This window comes from Vanacampus margaritifer, chromosome 3, assembly GCF_051991255.1.
Source record: "Vanacampus margaritifer isolate UIUO_Vmar chromosome 3, RoL_Vmar_1.0, whole genome shotgun sequence".
NCBI classification, from domain to species: Eukaryota; Metazoa; Chordata; class Actinopteri; order Syngnathiformes; family Syngnathidae; genus Vanacampus; species Vanacampus margaritifer.
The window spans coordinates 6,870,558-6,892,677 of NC_135434.1; the positions used below are offsets into that span (position 1 = coordinate 6,870,558).

General features: G+C 39.3%; 1 protein-coding gene across 13 annotated transcripts in view; it reads right to left on the reverse strand.

Moving 5' to 3' along the window:
* LOC144049133 (protein RCC2-like) overlaps nt 1-22,120 on the reverse strand; it is a 220,201-nt gene that overhangs the window by 159,302 nt on the left and 38,779 nt on the right. For 5 of the 13 annotated variants that reach the window (XR_013293491.1, XM_077561793.1, XM_077561794.1 and 2 more), the window contains 4 exons: nt 5,671-5,795; nt 3,878-4,021; nt 2,852-2,965; nt 2,471-2,564 (listed from right to left, as the gene is read on the reverse strand). Coding sequence is in view for 4 of the 13 variants with exons in the window: in XM_077561793.1 (XP_077417919.1) it covers nt 3,951-4,021; nt 5,671-5,795 (196 nt within the window). In the remaining 9 variants the exon portion in view is untranslated. Of the gene's footprint in view, nt 1-2,470; nt 2,565-2,851; nt 2,966-3,877; nt 4,022-5,670; nt 5,796-22,120 lie in introns of those variants that run through there. The other 8 variants (XR_013293485.1, XR_013293489.1, XR_013293487.1 and 5 more) reach the window with 3 other exon arrangements.

The following is a 22,120-nucleotide window of genomic DNA, read 5'->3' on the forward strand; positions in this document are numbered from 1 at the left end:
GACATGTGGCCTAGTAGGCTGGCTGGCTGGCTGGATGGTTTGCTTGCAGTCTAGATGGCTGGCTGGGAGCATCCCAGCTCCAGCCTGGCAAGTGTCTCCCTCCCTCCCTCCCTCCCTCCCTCTCTCCCGCCCTCCCTGGAGTGACGGGCTGAGACATTAAGACAGGCGTTTTAATTAACTGTGCCACTCTTCCACCTGCTGCCCTCAATATGCTCCGGCCCAGGCAAGCTGTCTCTCACAGCACTCACGCGCATGTTCGCTTTTTGCTCCATCTCCTATTCATTTCTCTTCACTCCTTTTCTTTTTTTTTTTAACCAATTTTTTAAATCTGTCCCTTTATCACTAACCTATTTTGTTCTGTGCCATGTGCTCAGTTTGACCTCTATAAATGAAATTGACACCAGAATGATAAGAAAAGTGATTCCATAAGACTCTGTGACAGAATTCGATAATTCCTTTTTTTTTTTTTTTGTCTTTTAAACTCAGATGGAATGAATTCCTACATGTGCTCCAATGACCCTCTAACTAGCCATCACGCACATACATGGACGCACACCCGTGCTCTTCAAATCTAACCGGTAATTCAGTTCTGCCCGACACTCATCAGGCTATTCATTAAGTCCTTATTGGAGATGGATATTTCCCTTCCCTCGTGACTGGATGGAAGCTGGCCGTATGACAGGATTTGAGGAGCAAATGTAATACAACCCGGCTCACTTGTTGGACATGAGGTGCTTCTCAGAAAGTATAATCCAGCGGAATGTTCAAATGCCGACCCACTTGGAGAGTCAATATTTTCCCCTTTTGCGATTAAGCACCAGATTTCACTGTTTACAATATTGCAAACATACTGCAGAGATAAAATAAACAAGCTCATTGAGATTTGCGCGTGAAAAATAGCAATTGCGATCATTTCCGCTTCATGGCATGCCAAGTTCCAACATAGCCATTCGTACCCTTAAAATTCATCAGTTGCTACCAATAAATTGGCAGAATGGCAATGCAACAATACTGTTTGGGTCCCACACTGTCTGTCATGTGACAACACGTCGGCCTTCTGTGTCCATGAGGTACCTCCTGCGAATTACTACTCAAGTGTACTTTATTCTTACATTGGAACGACTTTAGGAAGTTGAACCAGGCGTTCACTGTAAAATATGTTAGCATTTTTATAATAAAACAACCAAGTAAGATAAGTGTCGAGTGTGGTGTCCAGCTTTATTGGTAACATGCGTACAGTAAAATATATTTTTTTCCCACACTATTTACATGCACTATTTCTTCAGTGTATTCTTATGCATCAATCAGTAGGATTTGAAAGGTGCATCGTTCAAAACATCCTACAACGATATTCTAAAACAATATTTAACAAAGAAGAAATTCAAATGATGCCTAGGCGATATAGGGTGTTTTCATTGATTTTTGTGACTAATTTTGTCGCATAAATGTCTTCCATTACTTCATATTGACCGATGATATCACATATTGAGCCGCAGTAAATACTGGTGTCACATTGGCAATTACTACAGACATAGGAATGAAATACAGTCCGTAACACAGACGGTAAACAAATACAGCTGTTAGCGCTGTTACATTTGATAGCATACGGTGTAATCTGAATGTTAAGCGAATATCAGACACTAACTTTTTTAGCCACTCGCATTAAGTACAGGCATGCAGATGATGGCCATTAGTGACGTTTCGCCAAATTTTACTTGCTTTATCAATGGTGGAGTGCGTGTTTGTTAACTTGGGGATTTTAATGAAACGTGTGTGAGTGATTCTTGGTGTAAAAGAAGTGTCGGCGAATGGCTTATCATTTTGAAGACACATAATGAAGGTTTTCACTTACCACTTCACGCAGCACTTCCAAAATCAAAGTTTGTAAATAAACTTTATTGTGAGAAGGTGCAACAACAAACGTGCACGCAACTGTGAAAGTAACAATATTCTCTTTGTACAACCGCACACGTCTGTTTTCTTTTTTTTTTCTGACAGAATTCTGTTGTAGTATTTAATCATCAAGCAAGTGCTTTGTGCACACTCATACTTTTGCTTTTCAATGCGTCCATATGGCTCACCAAAATCCACATTTTGATGCAAAAACTAGGCATGTATCATTTTTACCCGGTTTTGACCAAGTTAATTTTTTACGACTCATGACACACTCCTGGATCATTATTTGATTGATAATCAAAAAGCTCATTAGATTATTTTACCCTTTTATCCACTGAAATGATCCACTTTGAGCTCTACCCTTAAATTGTATTATGCTTTTAGTATAGTTAAGAACAGACGACATAAACAACACTGGAAAAACAATTCTACAAAGCGTTGTATTAAAAAGGATTCATGTCCTCCCCTTCAAGTCACGGCGGTAGAGCTGAAACTAACAAATGACCAAAGCTCAGACTCTGTGATGGCTCCTCATTCGCACCACCACGGTTAGGCGGCGGCGGCGGCGGCGGCGGGGGGGGGGGGGGGGGGTGGGGTGGGGCCATATATCAGCCATGCAGATGGTGAGCGTTCATCTGCTATGTAAGGAGAGGTGACTTTGAAGTCCTCTGTAGTGAGGTGAAAGAGCAGAGGTGTCCCTCAGCCTCTGTGTTTATATAGCCTCTCTCGCCCCTGGGAGCGCTTTTAATGAATGATGCGAATAGATGGGACGCCGCGGATAAAAGCGCACATCTGTACGAGGGCCAAAGCGCGCCGAGGATTTATGCATACTTTATGCAACATGTCAGCATATATGTTTAAGTCTGCATATGGAGCAAAGGTACTGCTGATTTTAGTTTGCACAGGGGGGGGAAGTTAAACCATTAGCTTGAACTAAGCTTAACCACGCACTAACCTGTTCGAAGCAGACTATGGCAGAATCCTGCAGCCATTTCTGAAGTGTAGTCTCACTTGTTGTGGACTGGGAAGGTGTTTTTTTTTTTGCTTGCACAGGCGTCAGCGACCTTTCCTGTCAAAAGAGCCATTTTTAGACAAATAAATTCCCCCAAAAAATTGTCTGAAGCAGCAAAACATTTCAACATTGTGATGAAGGAAACTGACTTAGCCTAATGTACTGAGGGCTCAAGAACTAATTAGCGCGGCACCGTAACAGAACATTTATGCAGCAACCAATATGTATTGATACCTTTTCTTCTACCTATCGTCTTTCTTTTTTCTTTTTATATATAGTTTAAATGTTTTATACATTTTTAGATTGTCTGCTTTTCTGTCAAATTTCTGACATTTTGGACAATTTTATGGACATTTTTGCCAATTCTGTGGCCATTTTATGGTAATTTTTGAAATTTTTTTGTTCACTTTAAACATTTTCGTTCCTGTCTTTTCTTAAATCAATTTTTCGACTATTATGGCAATTTTTCGGACATTTTATAGTAATTTTCAGAATTTCTTCTTTTGTTTTTTGAAATGTTATCATTACTTTTCAAATGTTTCCGTTTCTGCTATTTTTATTAATTTTTTTGACATTCTTTTTTTATGTTTGATGGACATTTTTGGACATTTTAAAGGTTAAAAAAAATGTTCATCTACCTTTCGCCTCTCTCTCAAAACTTAAAAATTCGGACTCTGGCATTTTTTTTAAATATTTAAAATCAAAATCATTAATTCCTTAAATAATATTTTAGCTAAAAAAAAAAACTATGTAATATTGATAATAATAATAAAAAAATTATATCTACAATTTTATTTATTTTTTTTTTTAAGAGATCCACAGGGTGCCAGAAGAGAGGTACTAAAGGACCACCTATGGCTCCAGAGCCCCTGTGCTTGGGCATACAAGGGGCTGCTCAACTGCCCATCATCTACGTGTCGTAACAAAAACAGTAGCCAAGTTAGAGCGCTTTAGAATTTGCAGGAGTACCTAATGAAATGCCCGGTGAGTGTATATTAAAATGAATATTCTGGAAGGCGGGCGGGCTGTGACCGTCTGTAGCTCATCTCGAACGCTCCCTCCAGCACACCTCTAGGAGCATGTTGTCCTTGTTATGTTGCTCCTGCACGAGGCCTGCGGTGATAAATTATGGATGCAACTCAAAAGCTGTAAAATTTGTTGTATCTTCTATTATCTTCATGTTAAAGGCCACAAAAGCTCTTCAGTGAAGTCAGCCATTAAGAAATGACAGGTATTGCTATCAGGCTTCTTTATAGCCTATTACCTGCAATGACAGCAGCTGCTGCTGCACCACTGTACAGCCTATCACATTATTTGCAGCTAAAGTCAGCTACTGTGTCATTTCGCCTCATTTTCTTGACAGTGCTATCATAAATCCATTGGGCTGCAGGGGAAACTGTCGACTACCTCGATTATCTTCATAGCCTGAATGAATTCTGAAATGTATGTAACAGGCAATGACTGTTATGGATCAGGAGCCAGGGCCATATTCTCTCACTTTCTCACCCTTCTTCCTTGACTCTCACATGTGATGTGTCGATTGAGGGCTGGGGGCCTCTGACACTCACAGTAAATGGAGTGAGATGGGCCAACTTTGGCGCAGAGTAAAATATTAAAGATGCGAAGATGATTGTAAGAAAATAATGGCAGGACTGTACCTGAAGCATATTTGCAAGTTTTTTTTTTTAACCATGCAAATAATACATAATTATTTTCTTTACATGGATCTTGTGGAATTCATTACTTGTTCCATAAATATTACACAATTTTCAATTGTACATCACACAAGCATGGCTCGATGGTGCATATCTTAACCTTAAAAATCAACTACCACATAAAATTGCTTTTAAAAAAAAAAAAAAAAAAAAGCTACTACGAAATCTCTTTATGCCAAATGCAAATGTTGAAGGGAGCTTTCCTTGTATAAATTAATGATAAAGGGATATTTCGTTTTTAATTATTAGGGATAGGCTTGTACAAGCCAATACCCGGCCTTATAGCAGGGTCTCCGTTATTGGGAATGACAAATTAGAAAAATAGAAAATTGCCGTTTATTTCATGCAATTTTAAGGAAAATGCTATATTGGGATATATAGATCTTCCTTTAAAATTATCTGTCATTGTTTTTTGGTTTGGGTTTTTTGGGGTAGATTTTATGTACCGGTGACTTCAAGAGTTGATCGCATTGTCACCAGTCTGATATTGAACATTGCTAGTATTTATTATTTACATTTTATAAGATTATTATTAGAGTTATCATTATTAGTATATGTATTTATATTGTATTATATTAATTGTGTTGTATTTTTAAATCAAATATTTTTTCCTAAATATATTTTTTAAGAAGTTTTTTGTTTTAATAAATTATTTGAAGTAACAATAAGATAGATTAGGGTTCAATTAATTTAAGGTTTAGGCCCAGTTGATGCGATTGTAGGTCTAGTGAACTCACCTTTTATTGATTTGTATTTCAGCGTAATTTTATAATTGTGTTGAAATTGTGGACTTTTAAAAACAAACTATTTCCTTGGAGTCTGGTTTTGCAATTAAATCTCATTGAAAGGATTTTTCAATTTAAAAAATGGGGAGGAAACAACTAATTTTACTCAATTGGAAAAAAAACAGTCGATTTATTTTGCATTTAAACTGGAAGCACTATATATAAACATGTGTATTCTTATTAAAAACGGAGTTAAAATTGCTGAAATTTTTGGATAGCTTCTGAATCACTCTCTCATACATTGCACACTCCATAACTGTACCTGTCAATGCAAGACTGTGATTGGCCCCACAGCTGACCTGAGCCACGTGGTCCAAAACCTCCACAAAGGAAGGGATGATCACATTCTCACCAGAACTGCTGCCAATTTGTCCATAATCTTTGTTCCTGTGGGAAGAACACATTATTAAAAACATAATTAATTACCTGAGGGTGTCGTCTTCTTACGGTTTCATCACGTTTGAAAATATATACAACGCAGTTTGTGAGCATTCAAATATTGAGCATTCTCCATTTTCTTTAGGGTAATGAAAATAGTCAAATTAATTAAAGTGTGGCAGTGATCGGGGTCCGCCGGGGAATACGGACACATGTGTGTTCCAACGCATCTTCTTTGTGACAATAACGAGGCCCTATCAGAGGAGAAACACCTCGCTAACTAATTAGACTCTCAGGGTGCATTCTGACAAAATAAAGAGAGAAAAGTGCTTGAAGGAAGACTCGGTCTCCAGCAATTTGCATCTGCCACTTTTTACTGCATCTGTTCCAAGTGCCATTCAGAGCTCTCGTCCTCCTTTTGTTGGGAAGTGTTGAGGCCCAACTATTTAAGCTCACCTCCTACCTACCCGCAGCTTTGTTCCGGCTCCTCTGCAGGCCAGTAATGAGCCAACTGCCACAAAACGGCTTAGAAATTAATGACTCATTACGAGCGGGCCCTGGACCGCTCTGCTGCCTCCTCCCCCGCTCTACCACTCTCTCTCTCTCTCTCTCTCTCATCCCTTCAGCCCATACAGAAAGACCCCAACACCTCCCTATAAATTAGAGCCTATTACAAGGCTCCCATGTTAGCGGGGCAAAGAAAGAGGGTCTTCACAGCTCAAGAGTGTGTGTAGGAGAGATTGGGGGAGTTGAATGTGGAGCCTTAAGGTGCTCCTTTCACACCCTCACCCTTATCCATTATGCCAGTGTGTAGAGCTCCCTCAGAGAAATGTGCAGGTCCAAAAAGACTTGGGGTTGAAAATAAGTCACGGGAGGGATTCTCGGTCACACCTTTTCCCTCCTCCTCCTACTACTTCAGTGTCAGATTATATCATGGCTAGTCCTCCAGACGGCAACATGGTCACAGCGCTCCTATTTTTCTGAAGAGTGCTGAATGACAAATCAGAGCTTTGCAAACTTAAGATAGGTACGCATATTTTTTTTTTCTATGGACCATCTCAGCCCTCTCGCCATGTCCCCGATACTAGTACAGATAATGGTAGCAGGACCAATACCCAACTTGGACCAGACCATCACAAAAAGTTTCACAAATAATTTTACATTTATGTACAAGGAACATGCACATTATTAGTACACAATTTAAAACATGTTTGGTTAAAAAAAATATATAGATTTTGACATGCACAATTACACATAATTGCCTATATATTGAAAGGCGAGACTCACTGGTAGTACATGTGAAATTATCTCTTTGACTGCCAGACGTTTTCAGAAAAGGGATGCCATGGGTACCAGCCGATTTAAGCATTTTGACTGATCTTTCAAGGTCCACAGAAAATTATGTGTATGGACTATGGAAACACACATACTACCAAATGAAAGATTGGACTCTCATCTTTCATCAGAAAAAAATTTTTTGTTTCTACCTTATTCCGTTTTTCAGTAATCAACGATAGAAAATGGTTAGTTTTACCTCTGTTTTGAAACAAACGTCTTTTAACGTCTTTGGCACTCCTCCATAGGTTTTTACTAAATGTTATTTAACGTTTTTGGCAGTCAAAGAGTTAATGTTTGAAATAAAGATTTCAATCAATCAATCCCAAAAAAAGTGTTGAACTGGCGATGTTGGCCAATACCAGTTTCGGCCATCCTCTCGAGGCTGATTTACGAACTAGAAATTAGAAAATAGATGAATAGAACATTTGATGACATTTTAAGGAAAATGCTATATTTAGATATAAAGGTCTTATCTGGAGGGTCTGGTTGAAGTGGCTGGGGAGAAGGAAGTCTGGGCTACCAAATGAAAGATTGGACTCATCTTTCATCAGAAAAAAAAGTTTGTTTCTACCTTATTCTGTTTTTCAGTAATCAACAATAGAAAATGGTTAGTTTCACCTCTGTTTTGAAACAAACGCCTTTTAACGTCTTTGGCACTCCTCCATAGGATTTTACTAAACGTTATTTAACGTTTTTGGCAGTCAAAGACTTATGAATAGACTAGAAAACTGGATTAAGTAGGTCTGGGTTTAGGCTAAGACATCTCTTTGCTGATTTGAACCGAAATGTGCAATTTTTTTGCTTTCTTTGAACTGTTCATAAGCCACTTTATCTTTAGTAGAAGATGCATACAACACTCAAGAACAACTTTGTTATAACAGTTGGACTGATGATTTGTTTTTAAAATTATAGTTTTTTTTCTTCAACAAAACAACACTGTAGTCTCATTTAGAAACTACTAAAAGTAAAAGGTGTACATGCATTTTCATAAATTACCCTCCTCATTACTTAATTTAAAGACACTCTTAATCACTCTGGATTGGTCTTTGATCGGAGCAAAAAAAAAATGTAGTTCCACATTACCGATATTTTAGAATATATATTTCTTTTCTTTCCCTTGTTGGATATGTATCGGGTTTCCGTTGGAGCAATCTTTGGTTCATTGGCTTTTGAAGATACAGAGCATTTTAAGGCAATCCCTCCGAGAATGAACGGGTGAGATCACATGAGCTTGAGGTGGTTTAGAATGGCAAATCCTGCTGAAAGTGTCATTTCCACTCGGAGACATCAATTTGGTGTGTGAAACGAGGCCCCGGGAGAATCCAATAGCCTTAGAGATTCCTGAAAAGAGCAAAGGGCCTGGGGATCAACTTCCTACTCACCTGGATAAGACGGGAATTTTACAAAGCCCCCCAAATACACATACCAAAGTGAGAAAAGAGGAGAAAGAAACATGATAGACAACTTAAGACAAAATGCTGAGCGAACTTAAATGGAAAGGTGTGATTTTTTTTTGTAGTAGTAGTAGTGGTAGTTAATTTGCACCAAAAAACATTTTAAGAGTGAGATTAGTCACATTATTTTTTTATTGTATGAATTTAAAATAATTGTCCTATACAATGTTTATTTATGCCATAAACACTTTCAGAAAGGATGAATTCAGATTTTTCTCAAATGGTCCCCCATCTGCCGTGGCTTGTTGGAGCTCATAAGTTTGGTTGATGGCGAGATATTAAAACATTGACGTGTACAAATGAAAAATTCTAAATGATCAAAACGATCTCTGCTGGCCAAACATTTTCGCAACAGTAAAAACACGGAATGTAGGCAATGGTATTAACGGTGATATAAAGCCTCAATTACTTTAAGTGAGAGCAAAATGGCTGATAATTATTGTGCAAGCTCATTAGGCTTGTTTTGACACTTGAAGCACTTAAATCACGACACAGCCATATGCACAAAACACTACACACATGCAGATGTTACCGTTTATTCCCAACATAATGAGGCATACACCGTAAAGGTTGGGTGTCACTTGTTGAGATGGAGAAAGGTAAACATTTGAAATTACTGTAGAGTTTATAGGAAAATCACATTCCAAACAGATGAACGCATCCATTAACAGAACGTATGGTCAGAAAGGATTGCATGTCATACTGTATTTATAAAAAAAAAAAAAAAAAAAAAAAAAGTTATGCTGGCATCAAATGTGTCATTGTCTACAATGTCTTTCGAAGGTCTCAAGAAGCATAGAAGTAAATCAAGGCAGTTTACTATTCATTTTGTCAAAATGTTATCCATGAAATGCTTGAGTGCAAAAGCAAGCCGTTCATTTTGTCTAATAACTTCCAAGGGGATAAAATCCTCGGGACGGCCATGAACGTTTAAGCCCCAATGTGGTAAAATACAACGTGCTGTAAAATATTAATGCATGTGGTAAAATTATGCTGGCAGTAATACTTTAGATTGTGGCTGTCTGTAAAAGAGGCATATCTGTATTTATTTATAAGCAGGCCGAGTATATGGGGGGCTTTGTTTGAAGCCGTGTTTATGAATATCGACTCCGGCTCCAAAGGTAAGTAGCCGTAAATCTACTAGAGGATCTTTGTAAAGTTCCCTTGGAGGACATAACTTCAGGTCTAACTGCCGCCCTTCCTTCACTTGACTTTTAAACATTTAGATGTAGCCTGGGCAACAGCTTCTAAATTATGAAGACTTCCCTTTGAGTGTCAACGTGTTAACCAATCAAAGTTGATGAACTGTAACATTTTGGTAGATTTAAAAGGTGTGTTTCGTCCTTGATCTGGACTGTTTATGAGTTTGGGGAATCCTACTAAAACGTACACCATCGCCTCGGTGCCTTCTATGTTCCAAGACTTTGACTCGGATATTGCTTAGTAAATAACAAGCTTACACTGTACTGTTTTTAACCCTGGAGAACCCAAGAACCCTTTTCTTCTTTGGAAAATTATGAATTATACATTAAATGACTGCTATAAATTCACTGAACACCAAAATGTTTTTTTCAATTTTAACCCTCTTTTTTTTTTTTAATGAGCTCAGAGTTGCTAATTTATCAATATATATATATATAAAACATACTCCTAGGCATTCTGCAACATGATATAAAATAGATTAACAAAAAAAAAATAATTTTACCATCTGATGGTTTGCTGAGAAGATGGTTTTGTTTGGATTGATTTCCAGCTCAACAAAACAGCAAGCATGTTGCCAGCCATCTTGTCACCACCACTCTGGCTCATGTAAGTGCAATATTCATCCACTAGATGGCCCCATGCAGGGGTCAGAAGTGGCACTCTGGACTTTTGAAGTTAAATTTGTAAAAAAAAAAAAAAAAAGGTCTTTGTTATTTGAGTAGCAGAATTTATAGGGGCCAAATTTGACCCCGTGGGTTTTCCAGGGTTATTAATTAAACTTTTTTTTTGGGTGGGGGGGGGGGGGGAATTGGACCATTCCGCTTCAGTCTGTCCTTGTTCTGTTCATGTGCAGATGCACAGTGTGAATTAAATGATGTCATGACCATGACCTGTGCACATGCAGATGGATGGCTTAATGTACAATACATATTAGATCACAACAATTTAGCAGCATGGAGCTTACTTTAATCACCTCAAGCCATCAAAAAGCCAGCTGGAAAGACTCCATATGATAACCCTTTCCTGGATTACTTATTCACACTCTCTTTTTCAGCAATATCTTTGACATTTCTATTTATTTGTGTTCAAGGCTGTGAGCATCAGATCACAGGGGTGATTGCATTTGTAATGGTGCTACAGTTGGTTGACTGGATATGATGGATACACCGGTCTGTATCCTCTGGCAAAGAAGATCCCAGAAGAGCCAAATGCCCAAGATGACGAGAATACATTTCTCAAGTTCAATCAAAGGGTTTCACAGCTGAACTCTCTCGCTTTTCACTTTGAATGTATAATCATAATCAAAGGTTGATTTGCAGTCTGCTCAAGAACCAATGCAGCAATGACTGATATCGTTACACTAGATTTTTGGGAGAATTGTGTATAGGAAATTTATTTAGCAACTCAAACACAAATAGAAAATCTTTGCAGCAAAAATAATTGATTTTAAAATAATTAAACAAAAAAAGATATTCTTGCAAAAGTAACAGTATCTCAGAGGAGCATTGGGCAGCAACAGTGTTGCAAAGGCCCAAATCCAGATCTGTAATTAGATTCTACACAAGTGTCCGGGAATGTGCTTTGTATAGTGTATGAAAGTGCTGAGCTATTTTGAAGAAGCCCCAATAAAACTGTATTGCTGTTTTCCACTCTCAAGGTTGTTTACGCGACCATTTTTTTTAAAAAATGATATAAAAATGATTTTGTTTTGCTTGCTTCTGTATTTGACAAGGACATGGCTTTAGAAATTGAGAGCAAACAGAAAGTCAAAATATGCGAATGGTTTTAAAAGTGTGCTACTATTTCTGCCTATACACTAAAAAGGCACATTTTATTAAACGGAGGACTCGTGTGAGAACATCAAATGCATTTAACATTTTCATGAGTGTCCAACTATCGGACACTTACTTGCTTTGCTGCAATTCAAAATCTGGTGACCAGTGTCACAATGTCACGGATGTAAATGTCATTCAAAATGTAAATGAATGAATTCACAAAAAATAAAAACATGTCTCCAGATTTTTAAGTGCAAGTGAGACTAAGTCAGTGCACAGCGAAGAATTGTCCATTTCAGTCACATTGCTTGAGTTAATTAGCTGGTTTTCTCTCGTCTGATGGGCATTTAAATTTTAAAGCCAAACTCACAGAGTAGAGCATTGAAAACATGCTTTTGGATAACGCAAGCCTTGGCATACGTAGTAAAATGTTTAAAAACTTCTGCGGTCTGTCAACAGCCATCACTTAAAACAACATTGTCACGCACACAGAAACTTTGCAAAATGCGAAAAACCACAAAGTCCTGTTTTTACCTGTTCAAGCTCGCACACCAAGTTTCTTGGCCTTTCTACTACTTTCTCTCCCAGTGTATCTCTTAACATCCTGTAGGCTAATCCTTAACGCTTCCTTGCTTATGTATACCTCGGCTATCTGTCTTGTGCCATTCTAACCCTGACACTGACTGACACCGCGTATCAGTTCACACCCGCAGCACACACAAAGAAAGAAATGCTAAACGAGGACATTGGGAAATGTCGCAGTCCACTCAAAGAGCTTCTCAGTGACACTAGAAGCACCTCGTGGAGATTGCATTTACTGGAAATGTGGTAACAGTATGCTCAGGAGGTGTGATGCAATTAAGTGATGTTAAGTGCCTAATCAGCCTTAATACCTGATGAATTCTGTAAATAAGCAATTCCCGAGTTATGACCAATTAGATTGAGGAGCACTAACTAAAAGTGCATTTGAAACAAAACAGTAATGATACGCAAAATGTGCTGTTCTTAAACTGAATTTAAAAGCGCTTAATCAGATCCTCTGTCTAGTCTAATGCGTTTACTAATGATGTTTTTAAATTTTAACAACAACGTGACACTGGTAGTGTAGTGGTCCACTAGCTGCTTTTAATTTAGATGGCGCGGGCTGAAATCCGAGCAATGCCCAATCACAAGTTGTCATTAAAAGGACAACCAAGTGATTCTAAATGGATGGATGGATGGACAATGGATGGACGATGAATGGATGGATGGAGGGACCATGCATGGATGGAGAGATAGATCGACGGACAATGCATGGATGGATCGGCGGACGGATGATGCATGGATGGATGGACAGATGGGTGGGTGGATGGGCAGATGATGGATGGATGGATGGATGGGTGGGTGGCTGGACAGATGGATGATGGATCGGCGGACGGATGATGCATGGATGGATGGACAGATGGGTGGGTGGATGGATGGATGGATGATGGATGAATGGATGGGTGGATGGGCAGATGATGGATGGATGGATGATGGATGGATGGATGGATGGGTGGGTGGATGGACAGATGGATGATGGATCGGCAGACGGATGATGCATGGATGATTGGACGGATGGGTGGGTGGATGGATGGATGATGGATGAATGGATGGGTGGATGGGCAGATGATGGATGGATGGATGGGTGGGTGGATGGATGGATGATGGATGAATGGATGGGCAGATGATGGATGGTTGGATGGGTGGGTGGGTGGATGGATGGACAGATGGATGATGGATCGGCGGACGGATGATGCATGGATGATTGGACGGATGGGTGGGTGGATGGATGGATGATGGATGAATGGATGGGTGGATGGGCAGATGATGGATGGATGGATGGGTGGGTGGATGGATGGATGATGGATGAATGGATGGGCAGATGATGGATGGTTGGATGGGTGGACAGATGATGGATGGATGGATGGGTGGGTGGATGGATGGATGATGGATGAATGGATGGGCAGATGATGGATGGTTGGATGGGTGGGTGGGTGGATGGATGGACAGATGGATGATGGATCGGCGGATGGATGATGCATGGATGATTGGACGGATGGGTGGGTGGATGGATGGATGATGGATGAATGGATGGGTGGATGGGCAGATGATGGATGGATGGATGGATGATGAATGGGCAGATGATGGATGGATGGATGGGTGGGTGGATGGACAGATGGATGATGGATCGGCGGACGGATGATGCATGGATGATTGGACGGATGGGTGGGTGGATGGATGATGGCTGAATGGATGGGCAGATGATGGATGGATCGGCGGACGGATGATGCATGGATGATTGGACGGATGAACAGATGGGTGGGTGGATGGATGGGTGAACAGATGGACGGATGATCTATGGATGGACAGATGATGATGGATGGGTGGGTGGATAAATGAATGATTGGGTGGACGGACAGATGAATGGATGATCCATAGATGGTTGGATGGATGGTTGGATTTCAAGCAACAAAGTGGCATTGGCCGTCTAGTGGTTTAGTTAACTTTAATGTCGCCAATATCATCTTAATTTCTTGTCACCACAACAATCACAATTTAACATGTATGACAACTGCTCACCGTCTTGATGGAATGAAAATCCTGAACATAACATTTCATATGATTTTGTCTAACATTTGACCTAGGTTATATAGCAACCTAAAACAAAATTGTTGTGTTTGAAAGTTCAATCGAAACGCCATCATAGGTGTCACTTCCTGTTGTGTGACCAAAACTCAAGCCGAGCCAGTATTTACAGCAATGATGTGGCTGTTGTGTTTCCAGCAGGCTAGCTGCGCTATGTCTTCTTTCTTCATTTAGCTGCAAGGCAGAGTGTGATAAGACACCACGACGACTTCCCTCATACCGAGACACGTGCCAAGTCTGACATAATCCAATCGAGTCCATTTTCATCAGCTTTTGTCTTGTGTTTTTTGCTTCTCTTTTGGACTTTCCTTTGGTTCCAACGATAGCTCAAAAACCTGAAATGACACAATTCGGTCGCACTTGTATGGCGACGAGGCTGCGATCCAAACGGCTTTTCTGCAGAAAAATCCTTGAAGACCCACACACATTTAAATCTGTCCCTGGGGGCAACAGACTCTAAACCACTGAGATAAAAAGACATCCAGGCCAAAAGCAAAAATATATATTTTAAGGGAGGGCTTACCATGGCAACAAAAAGGCATGTCAAACTTGTGGAAAGGAGGCATTCTGACTGAGGAATAAACATAGACCGGCGTGCCCGTAGGAAAGCCGAGGAAAAGCTCTTCGCATATTAAAGGGCCCAGCCTCGCGCATGTATACAACTAAGGGGGAAACAATGGCGGTAATAACAAGCGAGGCGTCAGGGTTCGGAAAAGACGGTTAAACGGTCATTTGCGCAAAAGAAACAAAATGGGGCCTAATAGAGGCTGCGTCATGGGCATAAGCCTCGTCGAGAGATGAAAACCGTATTCAAATTGGAGATTTCTGACAATCCTGTTTTAGTTTGAGATAGAATAGAGATGTTTTTTTAAAGGGGAAGTCAACAAACATTTTTGAATATGCTGTCTGTATTCCCATTAGTCTAAACACGACATTCTGATTAATATTGTGTTTGTACAGTATGAGTTAAGCAGCATAATTCACCTGTTTTTATTTATCTCAGAGGGCGGCCAATTTGCCACTTGCTGTCGACTGAAAATGATATCAGTGTTGCTCAGGGTTCGGGTAACAAGCAATGACAAGCTCAGCTTCAGGAAGCAGGTGAGCTGTGATTGGTCGTCACCTGAGAAATCTTTATGGCAACAATTAAGGACAGGCAAGTACCGATTACAGGTATCGTATCGAGCTGATACCCGGTTTTATTTCAAGGCTTAATTTTAAGTTACAAAGGTACGGAACTACAATGGAAAGATTCTGCATAACACATAATGGAGTAAAACTGAGTGTAGAATTGAAACAATGTCCGACCTAGCATCAGTCACTTTAAAAATAAATATAAGCAAATTATTTTTTACAAGATAGACGGCGCCTGAATTATTTTTTTTGTCTTTTTATGAATTGATATCTGATATATTGCTGATATTGATACAGTAATATGTAAATTTATATATTTATATCAGTGTATATTGATGTGTGTGTATTTACAATGTATATTATATAAATACATTTATATATAAAAAATATTATTTTCATTTATTTCATAATGGAGAAGATATAGGGGTAGGATTAAATGAGTATTTTACTTCTTCCTACTCCTTTTCGAACATGTTAATGTAATGATAGGTGTATTCATTTTTTTTTTTTTTGCATCGTTTTGATTTTGTTGAGTTAAATGTTTGAAATAAAGATTTCAATCAATCAATCCAAAAAAAAAAAAGTGTTGAACTGGCGATGTCGGCCAATACCAGTTTCGGCCATCCTCTCGAGGCTGATTTACGAACTAGAAATTAGAAATGATGAATAGAACATTTGATGACATTTTAAGGAAAATGCTATATTTAGATATAAAGGTCTTATCTGGAGGGTCTGGTTGAAGTGGCTGGGGAGAAAAAAGTCTGGGTTTCCCTCCTATAGCGGCTGCCCCCGCGACCCGACCCCGGATAAGCGGTATTAAATGGATGGACTTCTTTTCTGTCAATGTTTTTTGGGGCGGAAATTTTATTCATCAAAAATGATAGTGGTATCTGTACTTGGTATCTGTATCGGTAACTACTCAAGAGTTGTGTACTGTACTGGTATTGGTCTTAAAAAAAAAAAAAAAAAAGAGTGGTATTGAACATCCCTAACAAAATGTTTTTCAATTCAACTTCTAAACAGTAATAAAATAACTACACCCCACTACGGCCTTACGGAATATATTTTTTCGAATTCCTTTGTGACAATTTACTAACAAGCAAAGTACGCCTGCTGCCAAACACTTCTCCGCCACATTGTGCGTTCTTCGCCCGTGATTGTGTGTATGCCATCGAACAAAAGAAAAAGAAAAGGAAAAAAGGTGGGAGTCTCATAAATAACAACATTGCTACAGGTCTTTGTGCCGTGTAAACACACACCAGGAATGCTTACATATACGGTTGAGGCGTAATCAGCTTGGTGCAGAAACAAAAGAAAAGGCATTTTTCTTATGATAGAGAACATAACAAGCTCTCATGAAGCGATTGATTGTTCTCAAATCGTAGATCTTTGTAAGAGGGCTTGTAAAGTGGAGCTAAGTCTCATTATAGTACACGATGGCTACATTGCTTTTGATTTTCTGTCAACATCCCTCTTAACCAGGTACTGTATTTACAAGTGCATGTGGGCAGAGAGATGGATTGTATATATTGTTCGTCTTGTGGATCATTTTGGAGTCTGTTACTCCGTCTTACTATGCAAATGTTTAGAGATATTGTAGGACACTTCTGAATAGTTTCCTCAAATTTGGCTTTAGTTGATGCAGGAACACTCAAAACGCAATTTAAGCACGAACCACAAGTAAGTAGATCACTTTTGCAAAGCTTTTTAGGATTACGGTATACAAAGAAAGCTTGAGTCCTCAATTTGCTTCCTTTACATAAATGCTGCTTCTTGATGCAAATTTATTTTTTTTTTTAAATCCAACATTGCAGATATATAAAATGTGATTGAAAAGGTGGCATTAAAGCTGAAGCTGGTTATAGACGACTGCGATGCAGTGTTGTCTATTTACGAGAATGTAATCATCGCTCAAACGTTACAACAGCACAAGAATGAAAGGAGGAATTGGAACAAGCGTAATCAACCTCTGCTACAAATTTCAACGAGCTAAACGTGTCTGGCGCGTACACATCACCATGTAAACAATTTCTCGGCGTTCAGCCATCTTTGGTTGCCGTCAATGTCTGTTGCTGTCTATTATAAGTCAGTCATGTGCGGCCTGGTCACGGCCTCAATGTTCCCCTCTGAGCACCCCCAATAAATTCAAATGTAATGCTCTTAAATGAGATCGCTTACGTTCACGAGCGAATGTGTCATCAAACACGTGGCCTTCATTAAGAAATTGGCTCTCGAGAAAATGGCGCCGGGTCATCCCTCATTTGGAAAGCGGGGCAGTGAGAGGTGAGGTTGTCATGCAAGTGAATGAAGGAGGGTTTAACGCCAACATTAAAATTTGTGGACGGAAGAGCGTTCGAAAGACACAAGAGGAGTGTCATGTAACACTATTTAGGACCAGCTGGTAATTGTCATCTCCATAAATAAAAAATAAAGAATTAAGCAGTACTTCAATGTGAAAATGACCTCCCTTAAGGTTAAGCGCATCTATTGTTCCAAAATTAAAATGTAGCTTTTATTTATCACAGATGTGCAAAGAAAGGATAGACCTGCTTTAATTTCCTTTAAAAAAGAGTTTCATTATAATAATGTATTTTGATTAACGATGTTTACCGCAGTGCTGCTTGGTGGAAATTGCCTTGCCATAAATTAAACCAATAAAATGTAGGTGACGAATTATTTTCGAAATAAAAGTGTTAGTCTCATCTTACTATGCAAAATCTACATATGTAGGGGGGGGGAAATGAACACAGGTAATTAACTAGTTTAGGTAACTATAAGTACAATAATGTGATCATCTCTTTCAACTCATCATAGATTGTATTAAATGTTCACTCAATTATTTACAGTAAATCAAAAAGTGTTATGCGGTGAGAGTTGAGAACCTATTAAAAATTTAAAGGCCAATTTAATTATGATATAAATCATATGTGGAGAGTCATCCAATCCCTTTTAACGCGTTACAAAATGTGATTGCAGAAGGTTCGAATTAAGTCATTTACGGGGTGTTTATATTATGAACATGTATTTGTCAAATGTAAACAGTGCAAGTACTATGCTTCTATTATTTACAATTTAATGTATGAAATCATTTATGCATTGCATTATATGGGTATCAGTAGCGGAATTGTACACATACGGTAGCTACATGAAGATCTTACAGTATATGTCAGCAATGATTACAATGCATTCATAGATTTGGCACATTTGGGGGATCCAGTTGGAACTGGGTATGTTGCACAGCAGGACATGCCTGCTATTAAAATAATAATCAGGACTATTACTGTACATCTCCATACACAAAACCATAAGATGAAACACAAACGGTTTCACTCTGATTTCCTTCTATTAATTTGGGATTAGATCAAAGTCTAATTCATACATTTTTCTGTCCTCCTGTGATAATTCATTGTTCATTTCAAATGTGCTCTGCGTGGCTCTTGTATTCAGAGCAAAAGGCTGCCTTCCCTCAAGGTAAATTTACTATCTCGCAAAATAAAAAGAGGCAGGAAAACGGAGAAGCTTTGTTGGGCAAGTCTAACATTCTAACATCTCTGTGTTTCATCTAAATCACTGACAACAAAATAGCCTCTAGCATGATTCTCTCGCGCTTGCTTTCTCTCTTCCTCCCTCAAAGTTAACTATGACATCTGGCATGGGCTCTGAAAACCATGACAACAGACACCACGGCTGCAAATCCCACGGCAGCCTACAACTGTAGCGCAACAACAGAGGTGAAGGCAGACGGCTTGCTAATAGGGGAGAACGCAATTGCGGAGACACGTAATTACAAGCGTTTAAACAAGTCCTGATAAAAAGTGAAGTATGGAAAGTAGGGTGACCTGACGTCCCGTTGTAACCCAAAGTCAGGACAATTCCGGTTTTGAGCCTTGCGTCCTGACGTATTTCCACAGCTCTATTGTTTTGTCCTACCTCCCTGGCGTCCCGTCCCAGATTGTTTTATCTTTGAATGTCTCATGATTCGATTTGATTCCGATTTTTGGGCCTGCGATTCGATTCAGAATCGATTTTCTATTAAGAACGATTTTTGATTCAAAATGATTTGATTGACAATGATTTTTGCTTCAATCTATAAATGTGCAAGGAATTGTAATGATCTACTCCAGTCTAACTCGCTAATGCTAATTAGCGCGCTACTCGCGGCACTTTTATCACTCAAAAGAACTGCTCCACGTTGGGAAAAAAAAAACTTTTATTGGAATAACTTGATCGTGACTTTTTCCTTCTACTCTCTAATGTGGCTACAACTTAACAGTGTATCAGACCGCGTGGAACCACACTGCCCCTCAGTGGCCAAACCGGGTACACCATGAACAGCGCTCTAAATAAAGGCACACACAGACAAAGGCAAAACGGTAAAAAATTATTGAAAGAAAATCAATTTTGGGACATTTAAAATCGATTCTGAATTGTATTAAATGAGAATCGATTTTTTTGGCACAGCCCTATCGATTCATACGATAAGCCAAGTAAAAAAGGAAAATAATTGTTAAATTTCTCCTTATTTACTTTCACAGTCACGTTTGCATCATACCAGAACTTGAACTACTTCCTGCTTCTGTGTCTAAGAACCATGGGAAATGTAGTCAGACAGAATGCGGGCGAGGTGCTGTTACAATGTGGGACCACGAGGTATGTTGAAAGCGGTACGTTATTACTTGCATGTTTTCATTTAAAGACACGAAGAATACTTTTTGTGTTTAAGCATTTTTATAAACAATGTTTTGGGAAAAAAGTGCTTACATTCAACGATTGCATCGAGAAGCAAAACAAAGCAAGAACTGTACTAATGTTCGGCAGTTGACTCGAGGTGCGTTCAATGACCACTCAGACAGTAGGATATCTCAAATATTCATTGAAATACCAAACATCAATGGCAAGTATGTGAACACATTGCAGGGGGTACGGTGAAATATTTTAGCATTTGTTTGACAATTTTTCTCATTGCCACAACACTGGACCAAGCCAAAAAAAATGGTTGAATAAAGGTGTAAGCGCTGTTCAACTGTCAACCAAGATAGCATTCAGCCTTAGCTAAAGTTATAACACAACCGCTAGCCACCTGAATGACGAGCGATTACATTTGTTCTAAACAGTTCCTGGTGAGAATTTATTACATACCGTTTTTGATTTCCAGCAAAACGGTAGTGTTTTTCTTAACTTTGAATATCTGGTGCCATCTCGTTTCCAAATTGAAATCACAAAATTTTTGGACCCCACTGACATGTACAAGGAACAAGTGTACCACTGTTCAGGTATAATTAGAGTTTAAAAAAAATAGCAGAATTTTACTGTGATTGCAGGATTTATTTGAAGATGGGGGTTTAAGAGGAGATGGTCACGATCCCCTAAGCTTTTTTTTAGGGTTAATACCATGCTGGGCATCATCACGTGGCAACATTTCAGGGTGAACCTCATACGTCACCATAAGAGGTCTAAAACCGCCATGACATACAGTTTTGTCTGGGAAACCTTGGTGGCCTTTATACCCTGGACTCTGCCACCCATTTTCCCCAATTGGACAGAAATTATCATCTTAATAGACATTCATGACGATTAATTATTTCACATTTTTCCTCGTATCGGTCAAGACCCCTCTCCATTCAACTTTTTATCTTGAAGACACATTTTTGTTCAGGAAAAAAAAAAAAAGGATGGATTGACAATGCAAGGGAAGTCATCTTTGCTTGATGTCCCTGACAGCTTAGCATGTAATTACTGTCACACCAGCACAATAGCAGCACTTAAAAAAGTGCAAGGACAATCAATTTAACTTTTCAGGGTGGCAACTTAAGCATTAGTACATAACTTTTTTTTTTTTTTCTGAATGCCTATGAGTGAAGGTTGTTGAACCGTGCATATCTAATAGAGTGGCTTTTGGGAGTTTTCTTCCCATTTTCAGAGTAAAGTAAGGGTTTAGAATGGACTGTAGAGCAGCACCCTCTTGTGGATCCTACGTGAAATGCAACCTACATTCAGGACTGCAGCTTTTCAGCATGTTTTTGCATCTAACTGCTGCATCACTTACCCAATCTTCTCCTCTTGTCCAGAATGCCCACTAGATCATTTTTTTTATGTATTTCTCATCCAGCTGGAACAACGTAAGCAAGCTCTTAGTCAAATATTTAGATGTTCGATTTCAGCCCGTTTAAAGAACTGCCTTGGCATCTCTCCATGTGTAAGAAAAAAAAAAAATCAATGCAATGAGTTCAAATGCCAGTTAAAACGTTCAAGCATAAATAGATTCAACGGCGCAGAGATGGGAGGGGGCAAAAGGGGGGTCTGATGAAAATGTATGCGCAGCCATAGACTAGTTATACATATGCATATGGTTCGAGAGGGATTACACAGAGGGATGAGCAGAGACACTGAGAGGGTTTAAAAAGAGGGTGAGCGCTTGAAACACAATGAGGCGTTTATGTTTACCAACGGAGGGGATGGGAGGAGTAAGTAGAAAGGGGGGAGCGGATAGAAGAGAGGGCATGTATTTAGTACATCACGGCAAAAATGTCTCCTGTACTAAAGAGGGTGACCTCTCGTCAGGGCCTCGGGGTGAGAGGCTGCATTGAGGAATGCGTGGTAGTTAGTGCGGCCTCATCTTCCCTTCTGGAAGCGACACTGCACCAAATAGCCGGGGACAAACCAGGGCATTAATAACCTTGCACAAACCCCCCTGACAATACCCCATTAAGTATGTACGGCTATGTATATTACACACCTTGAACTAGAAACAGGCGCCTTTCTT